Source organism: Manacus candei, unplaced genomic scaffold, assembly GCF_025592945.1.
Source record: "Manacus candei isolate 608988 ecotype Guabito, Panama unplaced genomic scaffold, ASM2559294v1 h1tg000025l, whole genome shotgun sequence".
In the NCBI taxonomy this organism is placed as follows: Eukaryota; Metazoa; Chordata; class Aves; order Passeriformes; family Pipridae; genus Manacus; species Manacus candei.
Window position 1 is genome coordinate 10,083,247 of NW_026138073.1, and position 10,513 is coordinate 10,093,759.

Sequence of the window (10,513 nt, forward strand, 5' to 3'; positions counted from 1 at the left end):
TTTAATTCATGTCAGTATGCTAATGGATAACTGTGTCTCATTAGACAGTTGCTTGCGTGCGCTCTTCCCTTGAGCCGATGTCTTACCCACCAGGAGTTCCATGCTCTTTTCACGAACTGTTGCTGACCAATAATATTCACATGACTGTTGGCAAGTCTTTCCTATCCAACAGCAAACTCTCTGCTTGGAAGGATACTGCCTGTCCAAAGCACTTGAAGGCCAAGCGAAAGGAGTCCCCCAAGCCCCCATTGGGACTGAAGCCTTGGCTTGCTTCAAGTACAGAGAGGCACAACATATATCTTGCATTCAGCTGTCACTCTGCCGGAAACTGTTTTAGTGAAATAGGTAATTGGAAGCTTTTCAGCCAGCTTTCCCCATGGAAAAATCTGAGAAAGTAATTGCTTCCTGCAGAAATAAAGGTGTTTCCTCTCTTCACAAACCACTTTCTCTTTTCTTTATCCAAAATGCTTTGGAGGTCATGTTATTGTGTCCGGTTATAGGATGAGGAGCCTGGATTTCTAAGTCATGGGATGCAAATAAAGGCCTCCCTTGAGACTGTGAGACCTGCCCAGCAGGATGGAGTCCGTGCTGCTCCCCTCCTCAGGAGGAGCAGGACCCCACGAGCCCATTCCTCCCCCTGTCTTCCGGGTGCAGAGGACTCAGAAGAGCTCCGTGGGTCATGCTCTCCATCATTCCCAGTGGGACTGGTTTTATGCACAGTTGCATATTGCTGAGACTTCAGTGAAAAAAGGCAATTTCTGACTAATTGAAGGTCGAAAAGGAAAGTCCTGTTTTGGCCTGTATGGTGACAAGGGACTTACTAATTGTCCTTTCCTCCTTGATCCTTAGCAACTGTAAGTGGATGAGGAAATCTCAATTAAATTTATTGTGCTGAAGCATGAAATGCTGTTTTTATTATCGTAGACACTTAAGAAAATGCTGACTTAAAAAGAAAGCAAATCACACAAAATCCCAAATCCCCAGCCTCCCCAAACTATAACTTTTCCCCTTGATCACTTATTTCCTGGACCTGAATGTATTTAGAAATGAGTTTAGGCAACCACTAACAAATTTTCTGAACAGTTATTGACTGCTTAAGAGGAAGTACTCCTTTCTGTGATGCAAAAGAAGGGATTTTGTGGACTCCCTTTCCTTTTCCAGGCATCTGTGATGCAGTTGCTGTTTTAAGGCTTTGGAGCTTTGACAGTTATAGCAATGCTTTTAAACATATAAAGGAATTTTACTGAAAGCTGAGCACCTCCAGGGTTTTGGTGTATTTAGCACATTTCTAGAGTATTTTGAAAGTTCTGGGGACAGAAGGGAAGTGCTGTGTTTTTAGCGGGAGTCTGATGGGTTCTACTCCCCTTTTATCAAATCCAGATTGCCACTGATCCATTTCTCCCTTTCCATGTGCCCAACCTTCCCGAGGCATGCTGTGGGATGTGCAGTGCTCATTGGGGTTTTTACTGTATTGCAGGTTTCTCAGCCCCAGCTCTCAACCTCCTGTGATTTTAGACAGTCACAGATTTGATTTTATTTCATTCTTTTTTTAAATTTTATTTTATTTTGACCCTTCATGCTTCACATTTGAAAAGAAAAAAAGAGTCCTGCAAGGTGACCCAAGGTAGCCTGGAAACAGGTTCACACATAGTAGCAGTCCACTTCCAGAGTATGGGTATGGGTAGAAACAGGCTTTTTCTGGTATGTCTAGTGGAGCGTGTGTCCCTGCTTTGCTTTGAGGGCAGCCAAGACATGGGAAAAACAATGTGGGGCAGCCAAGCCTGGAGAAGTTTGAAATTGCCCTTTCTGCTGCTTGCATTAAACCCAAAGCACCTGGGACATTGCTTATGATGCTGCAGAAAGGATTTAAGTACCTTGAAGATAGAGAAGGAGTCAAACGCTGTTGGGTGCTGGTTGGTTATGGTGTTTGCAGCGATGAGGGAGGGCAGCAGCACAGCGTGCACAGACCTTTCTGCTCTCCCTGGCTCTGCAATGCTGGTGCTGGTACAGCACAGCACAACACCCTGGGAGTGTTGAGGCTGCCTGAGGTCAGTGAACAAACATACCCAACGTACAGTTGGCTGTACTGCTGTTTGTTAATCTGCCTTTCAAGTGTGTGGTAAGTCAGTGTCCTTCCAGCACGTAGCAGGTGTTTGAGTTTTGCCCAAACCTGAAAAGTGCAAAGCTGAAAGATTTTCTGTGTTTTATCCATCCCATTTTGGGATAACGTGGGTAGTGCTGGCATTTTCTTACTGCCACCATAAGTCACTTTATTCGCCTTTGCTCCAGCTTGAAGCAAAGAGCTGGAGGGTCTTGATTAGAGACTCAGTTGTGTGATATTTCCCCTGTGCACAGGAGAAATTGCTCTTTGACTTGCCATGGTCAGCGTTGGAGAATTTTGCTATCTGCTCCCTACCTTTCATTTCCTTTCTTCTACCTTTTGACATTTAGTGGGACTGCAGACCCTTGAAGACTGAACTTTGAAATTACAGTTTTCATTAAGCTGTTTAAATGGACTCTGTGACCTGGAGCCAGCTGAGGTTCCACAGACTGGATTCTTGACTCCTTCGTTAGCTTTGATCAATGTAATCTCATTAGTGAAAAGCATTGCCAAATGGAATCGAAGCTACTTAGGGGCATCTTTTAATGGATTCTATCAAGGATGACCAAGCTTAAATACTACTTAATTTCATATTTTTAACTCAGTTTTGCTCAGTGACAGCTCCCATTTACTGACAGATAAAATCCTCGTTTCTCTGCTGAATTGGCCTCAGTGGAGTCCGAGGTATTGACTTCCCTGGGCCATTGCCAGCACTGTGTGATACTGGTGGGGACCTACAGCCTGCAGGGGTAGGCTGGAGAGCCAGGCAGACTGTGGTTCCTCTGGGAGCTCCCTGAGACTGGGATATTCATCCTTCTTGACTGTCGAGATGGTTCCTGCACAATATGAGGCCTGTCTGGTCCTGTTCATTAAAAAATAACGAGATGCTTCACAAGTGCTTCCTTCTGAGACAAAGCTCCCTGTTGGGGTGGGGATGGAGAGCACAGAGTGGGTCAGCCATAGACCTGGAAGCAGGCTCGTGAGGTCTGGGAATGGCTCTTACAGCTAATAGGAAGAGATTTTTGGTAGTTATTTTCTGATTAATGAGAGCAATGGTACCGCGCTGTTGTTGTCTGTGCCGCTTTAGTTGCCGCGTGGTCCCTCCTGCTGCTGGCTCAGCAGAGTGGCATGATGCCCTCTCCCTACAGGCATCCATCATGACAGGGAGTGTGCACAACCTGGGCTTGGAGGGCAGCAAGCTGCTCCTGGACTCTGTCAACCCATCGGGAATGAGCCCATTGAGGAAGGCGAACTCCAGCTGTAGCGACGGACAGACTGAGGGCAGCAGCTCCCCTGCCAAGAAGAACGAGAGGAACCTGGACATGAAGAAGATTGAGAAGGAGATGCAGGAAATCATGTCCCCGACTCCCCTTGAGTTTCACAAGGTTTGTGTTGCCAGGGGTCAGTCTAGCTCTAGCACTGCAGTACCTTGATGGTTAAGGCTGTAGAAGCTTTACAACCCTGTAAAAAATCTTCTCTGTTCAGAGGGATCCCCAGAAAATGTTCCTTGTTAAAGCTGACCCTCACCAAGGTCAGAGCAAAGGTTTTCAGAGGGTCAGATTAAGATGAAAGGGACTCTTCAGAAGAGTAACAGGATTTAGCTGCCATCATTCAACAGGGTTCAAACCTGTGCTTTGCTGTTTCTCTTAATATATAAGATTTTCAGATCCTTGTGTTCTGGAATTCATTAATTGGTACTACAGATAAAAATGAAAGAGCTCAAAGTGTGTCCCTGTGGAGATACATCAGCCCTTTTCCTGAGGCACACTCCATTCAGTGGGCCACTTCCCATATAAAAAATAACTTATTTTCCCTCCCCTTCCACTCCACCTCCAGTGTTTCCTGTAGGGGTGACAGTGGTGGGATACTGGTTTGAATTCAGCATCCAGATGAATGTAGCCAGTTTAAGCATGGTGTAAGGCAGCAGTAATTAGAAGAGGTAATTAACTGTTGAACCTGCTGATGCAGAATGCAAGCAGGGAAGGGAGCTGGAGAGTTTTCAAGAATTTGATTGTCTTTTTCTTTCCTAGTGTGACTTTAGAATAAAACCTGCAGTTATGGTAGTTGGAAAAAACAACCTTTTCATGTTTGATCTGCTTCTGCCCTTCAGGGCATGGCAAATGTGTATTAAAATAAAACTCCTTCGTACCTGAAGGAGGAGAGCTGTGTAACTAGACATGTTATAGGGTGACTCTTCATTCTGCTGGAGCATCTGGTGTTGGCTGTTCGGAAACGAGGTTGAGGCCAGGTGGGCTGCTCCTGTGTGTCATCCTGAGCATTGTCCTTCCCAAGGACTGCACATCCATGAGGCTTACCCAGCCAAGAGCACAGTTATGGAGTTAGAGCCACAGTAGAGATGCACTCCCAGTTAATGAGAGACAAAGGGAGATTTTGGTAGTGTTGGAGAATCAGTTGTCCCTGGTTCCCAGTGTTACCTCATGGCAAGGCACAGCTCAAGCAGTGCTCTCCTCCTCTAGGCAAGGCCAAAGTGTGATGTGCTCAAGGGAAGGGTGATGAGATTACGCATTTCTTGTCCTCAGTACGTCAGCACTTATTGATATGAGTTTTCTGAAAAGAACTTGTGAATAATATGCAGAATTTTAGATGCTCCTGCTGAGTGATGTATTAAAAATGAGCTGCTTTCACATTTCACTCACTACATTGAAATTTCCTTGAGAACATGTTAATTTTTCATGTGGTGGTCTGGCACACACAGAGGGTACATGGTGTAACCTGGCCAGGGAAGGAGATACTCCATTAATAACAGTTGTTTGTTGCTCTTTGGGTGAAACAGCAGATGTCTGTATTACCCTGCTTGTGTTTCCTTCCACATCCAAGGGTGAGGGACTGTCGTGGGGTTGGTTTTATGCCAGTCACCAAAGCAATTTGCCATGTGATCTACCTGAGGTGATGGTGTCAGGTAAATAAGGCTCAATCTGTGTTAACTGCACAGGCTAAGAAAAATCTGCCCAGGAGACACAGAGCAGAATTTCTGTAGGTCTGCATGCATTACCTGTTCTACTGCCAACCTGCCAACCCTGCACATCACCTCCTTACTCTGCTGCATTAAAACATGCTTTGTCTGTTTCTGCCTCTCCAGATGACACTCCACAAAGACCCGGAGAGGGAAGATTTCGGATTCAGTTTGTCGGATGGCCTGCTAGAAAAAGGTGTCTATGTAAATATGGTCCGTCCGGATGGACCAGCAGATCAGTGTGGCCTCAAGCCATATGACAGAGTGCTTCAGGTAATAAATGCAAAATGCAGTTCTGGAGACTGGGACGGAGTGAATGAGTGGCTGAGAGGAAGAGAGAAGTGAGACCCATCCATGACAGCACTAACTTTAATGAAAGGTAATAGTTAGCCAACTAGGTGAGCTCTTAGCCACCAAGCACTCAATGAGACCTGTGTTTTATAATAAGAAATCACTAGGTAGTACCTTCAGGTGGTACCCCAGGCAGTACTCCTATTCCAGGACACAGCCTGTCCCAGCACTGCCCTTTTTGAGCTTGGACTGCTCAAAACAAGCAAAAAACTGTGTTGCTTCCTCTCCTCACCCGGAATCCTTTTCCTGGTTTTTAGATGAACCAGATCATGTTGACTGATACATGTTCCTGTGAAGCCCCTTGCAGAGTTAAGTAATATTCATGAAGTTCTGTGCATGCCTTTGACAACTAAAGAGTTTTCTAGGAAACACATCCTTCAAGCAAAGTGTTTTATATGGATATTTTTCTTTGAAAGAGACTTGATCTGAAGTAGGTGATGCAGAAACAGAATAAACACTCTGGCCAAAAGCACAGTCTGTGATGTGTGTCCTGGACATAGCAGACTACCAGAGGGACAGAAAGAGTGTGGTGAGTTTTGGAGATTGGAGAGGAGCTTTATATGGATGAAAACCAACTATTTTAGCTTTGGGGCAACTCAGCAACTGAAGGAAGTGCAACCTCAATGGAAAAATTGCCACCATTTGGAAATGTAGATATTGTGACCATATTTGGAAACACTCAGAAAGATGTTTAGTTTTACTGATTTCTAGGCGGGGGTTCTTAGCAGTCGGAGTAGAGCCAGTATATTATGTACATCAGGTAACTGGAGGACTGGCAGCACTGTGGGGAACCTTGTTTAAGCTTGTTATGGTCTCTAGCCAGTTGGCTGCTATACAATTACTCCTTCTCAGCTTCAAATAAAACATGGTGCAAGAATGAACAAGAAGCTAATTAGGCTCTGGGCTGCCTTTCTGTTCCATGTTGGATGTGATGCTTTTTTGCGAGTGCCAAGGGCTCTGGGAGGTGTGCCCAAAATCCTAAACAGAACGGCATGGAAACTTTCGACACCCTTCTCGCACATGCTGTGCCGCACAGCTCACACCTACGAGCAGATGAGGTGATTGCCGTGGCGCTGACGTGTGGAGCTGTGAGTGAGGGATTGCAGACCCGGTACAGGCGGCTCCCCTCCAGAAGTACAGAGGTGCATTGCTGAGGATGCTTCACAGTGCTGCTGATCGTGGGCACGGTGATGTGCCTGAAGGCCAGCGGGACACCTTGTTACTGCTGTCACACACCCTCTGCCGCTCGGCTGGATGGACTAACCGGAGCGTGGCATTGTAGTAACGGCACTTCTGCACTGGGACTGCCTGGCTGGCATAGAGCAAGGGCAGAGCAAGCTCATTGTTTATCACTCCTTGTCCATGAGTTGGCTAGAAATTGTCCCTTGTTACTACACTGTAAGGGGTAGTATTGGGGTCAAATGTGTGGACACAGAAGGACACCACTACCATCAGAGAGCCCAGCTATGTGGGCATGCATTAATTCTGGGAAAGGGTTTGGAATGGAAGGGTTGTATGGACTCATCAAGCCCTTATCCAGAGAAGGAAGCAACACCTGGCCCAAGGGGTTATGTTCACTCCAAAGGTGGGTGGGAAATCCCTTTCCCCCTTCTCTGCTTCCCTTTCCCTGCTGTTTGCCAGCCTGCTCCATCCCAGAGCTCTCGTACCACCAAGCCCAGGTGTTCTGTGAGCTGTAGGCAAGAGAGCAGGGGTGGTTTCTGCAGATGACCCAGCCCAGAACTGTACTTGAAGGCCTGCAAGAGCCAGCAGTACCTGCTTTCACCGTTGAATCCTATGGGGAGAATTTGCAGCTGCCTCTTGAGCCCACATGAAACGCATCCAGATTCCTGTGAAATGAAGAATGTAAATGGGGAGAGGAAAAGCAGAAACTCTTCGGTATAGTCTCAGTTTATTGCTGGTTGAGCTAGCAAATGGTTGCCAGAAGCCTCATGGCTTTATTTGTTTTCTAGGTGCTGAATACTCAGCACCACAAATTTAGGGCCAGTAAAAGCCATGATGGCAAAAATAAGCATGGAAAATGGCAACCTTTTTTCTACAGGCTTGAACTGGAGAACTGGTTTTGAGCCCTACAGTGTTTAATACTTGTACTACTGCCCCAGGCACTGGGGTTCAGGGGTCGTGTCTGATCCAGACTTTTTTTCCCCCTTCCTCTGCATCATTCCTCAGCTAAGCAAGGATGCTCAGTCTGAAGGGGTACCTCCGCTCTGCTCCATTCTGAACCTGGAATCGGGGACCCCCAAGCGCTGTGTGTTTTCCCGGGTGTGGGTTTAGCACTAATCTTTACATTTTCTGACTAACAAACGTGATCTTTCTCTTCTTCCTCCCCATGGCACATCCTAAATCCCCGCAGGTAAATCGCATCCGAACAAGAGACTTTGACTGCTGTCTGGCCGTTCCCTTGATTTCGGAGGCTGGAGATAAGCTGGACCTGGTGATTAGCCGAAACCCCTTGGCACTGGCTGCCAACGCTCCCTCGGAGGGGAACAGAGAGCTGCCGGTGCAGGTGTCCCTCGGAGCCGAGGTCAAGGCGAGTGTCCAGACGCTCTGAGCGGTGGGAGCAGAGCAGACGATGCCCAGGGCCTCTGCTGAGCCATTGTGGTATTTGGGGTGTTTCTCCTGTTTTTTGCACTGGTATTTGTAAATGCTGTGTGTACCATAACCTGCAAGTGGGGAGGTGGGTCTTCAGTGAGCCTGTGGACCGCCAAATATTGCTGGGAAGGTCAGAGCTGGATGTGCATCTGGGGGCTGTGGCAGCGATGGCAATGGGACGAGCTGCCGACGGGAGGAAGGAGCATCCACAGCCATCTCCCATGGCAGATCATCCCCCTGTGCCCCGGCCATTGCGTGTGCAGGGTCCTGCCTCTGACATCCTCCTCGCCCTGAAGGCCTTGGCCATCCTATAAACACACATGGTGCTATTATGTTCCTTGTTTGCTCACTTAATTGCATACAGCAGGACTGAAATGCCTTTCCTTTTATGTTGTGCCCATCTCCATCCTTCCAACACTCCTGACAAACCAAGTCCTGCAGCCCCTTGCACTCCCGGTGCAGGGCAGTGGAGAGCGCTGGCTAAAAAACATTTCAAAATGTGCTGGAGAGTGGCTAGATTCAATTCTTGTTCAAAAATTGGTATTTGCAGCTGCCTCCTGACAGCCCTGTCCACACTCCCCCAGGCCTGGCTCGCCCCACTGTGGGATGAGGCACTTTGTCTTGGCATGGATTCCCATGAACAATGCGGTCACCTGTACTGCAGTACTTAATACAGACTAGAGGCTGTACCCAAGGGTAAAAGCCTTGAGTACCTGCTCAAATCCCCAGCCACATTGTTTGTCTGAGCTTTATGGAGATCTCTTGCTTGCAAACCTGGCCTGTGCCTGCAAGTAAATAGCAGAATAGCGAAATTCCCAGAGCTGCCCCTGATGTTTTGAATTAATGAAACCTTGTTGTCTCCCATCAGGCAGTGGCATGACAAGCCCTTTGTTAGGTGGAGGTTGTGTCCCTGTGTCCCATGGGAGCTGGGCAGTGTGTGTTTGCCTGTTGCTGGCCTCATGTAGCTTTGCAAGTGTGATGCTCCCCTCCCTCCCCAGAGCCCCGCCTGGAAGAGGGGCTGTGATGTTTGCATTGGTGCCCTCATCTGCCTGCCATGTTCCACCTATTAGCACTTTATGATGATGTTTGTGTCCTGGTGGTGGCGTGATCCTGGCATCACTTTCCCCGGGAAGGCTGGGGCACAGTGGAGTGGAGGAGCCTGTCAGTCGGACACTGCAGCCCCGAGCCCACTGCGCCCGTTCCCTGCTCACCCTTTTGGCTCCTCCATCCCCACCTCAAGGGGTGCCCATAGGTTGTTGGGTGGGTGTACAGCACATGTATGTCGCTTTGCTGAGCCAGGACTTCTCCCCCCACTGTCTGTCCCTGACATCCCTCTGTGATAGCACAACGTATCAGGGTGTTTCTTCCAGACACGTGCCCGGCCCCATCCAGCTATTTGTCGTCGTAGCCATTTTCTCTTTGAGTATGCAATATCCCATACCATTGCTGCCACACCTAGATAATGTGCCATAATTGATACCGTGGAGCATTGACAGTGCAGCCGAAAGTGTTTTTATATGCAATATTCTGAGCAGTGGAAGCTCACGGGGGCTTCTCATAGGTTTTTAATGAAGACTTTTATTAAAGGATTTAAAAAAAAAAAAAAAGGAGGAAGAAAAACTTGGTCCTTGTATCCCTTCCTATGCATTTTGAATGATATGAAGATGAAATGCATTACTTAAATGTGTATTTTTATCCATATATTAGAGTGTATTCCTTGTAAAGTATTTTTATATGCTAATTTTCTTATGTATCTATGAAAGCACAATATTTAAAAGTACAGCATTTCAAAGAATATTTTAGTCCTGTTTTGGACCTATTTGTAAATCTCTGTATTTAAATGGGATTGCAATGACTTTGACTTTTTTTTTTTTTAATTAAATAAAAGCAAATGAAATGCATTTGTTTTGGTTCGTGTCTCTTTCTGCTGTAGGACAATAGTGAGGCAACACTCTGCTTCCCAACAGCATTTTAACTTGCCAGAGGACCCCCACTTATGAGAGACCTTGAAGGACAAGGGGAGGACATGCAGAGGGTTTTTCTGGGAGGCCACTGTTTGTAGGGCTATCAGCGTAGGGCTGGGGTTGTCCCATGTCACCACACAGCTGTGGGACTTGGGTTGCTTCCCTCCCTGTGCACATGGAGGCAATTTTGCTGTAGCTGGTAGCAGTAAGAGCTGGAGATGCACATGCACGTGCTTACAGCACTGCTTTGCAGCTTTTCCACACTGGAAATATTGTTGGGTTGAAGCTGAGCTACTTCATGACAAAACACTGATGCAGCAAAGCACATGGTTGCTGTGATGTGGTGGTGTTTGCAAAGCTGTGGTAATCTTTGGGGATGGGTTAGAAAACTGCTAGAGGACAATGTGCTGGCAGGAGATGTCCCATCTGATGCTCAGCACCCTGCAGCTCCAGTGGGGTGCCTTGGGGAGCTGTACTGTGGTAGTCAAATTACGCCACCCCTGAAACTAGACA

General features: G+C 47.2%; 1 protein-coding gene across 7 annotated transcripts in view; it reads left to right on the forward strand.

Moving 5' to 3' along the window:
• Positions 1-9,937, forward strand: part of GRIP2 (glutamate receptor interacting protein 2) — a 278,368-nt gene extending 268,431 nt beyond the window's left edge. For 5 of the 7 annotated variants that reach the window (XM_051788511.1, XM_051788510.1, XM_051788512.1 and 2 more), the window contains 3 exons: positions 3,250-3,486; positions 5,202-5,348; positions 7,798-9,937. In XM_051788511.1, the coding sequence (XP_051644471.1) occupies positions 3,250-3,486; positions 5,202-5,348; positions 7,798-7,995 (582 nt within the window). In that variant the 3' untranslated portion in view covers positions 7,996-9,937. Of the gene's footprint in view, positions 1-3,249; positions 3,487-5,201; positions 7,012-7,797 lie in introns of all 7 variants that reach the window. The other 2 variants (XR_007904685.1, XM_051788514.1) reach the window with 2 other exon arrangements.
• The last annotated feature ends 576 nt before the right edge of the window (positions 9,938-10,513 follow it).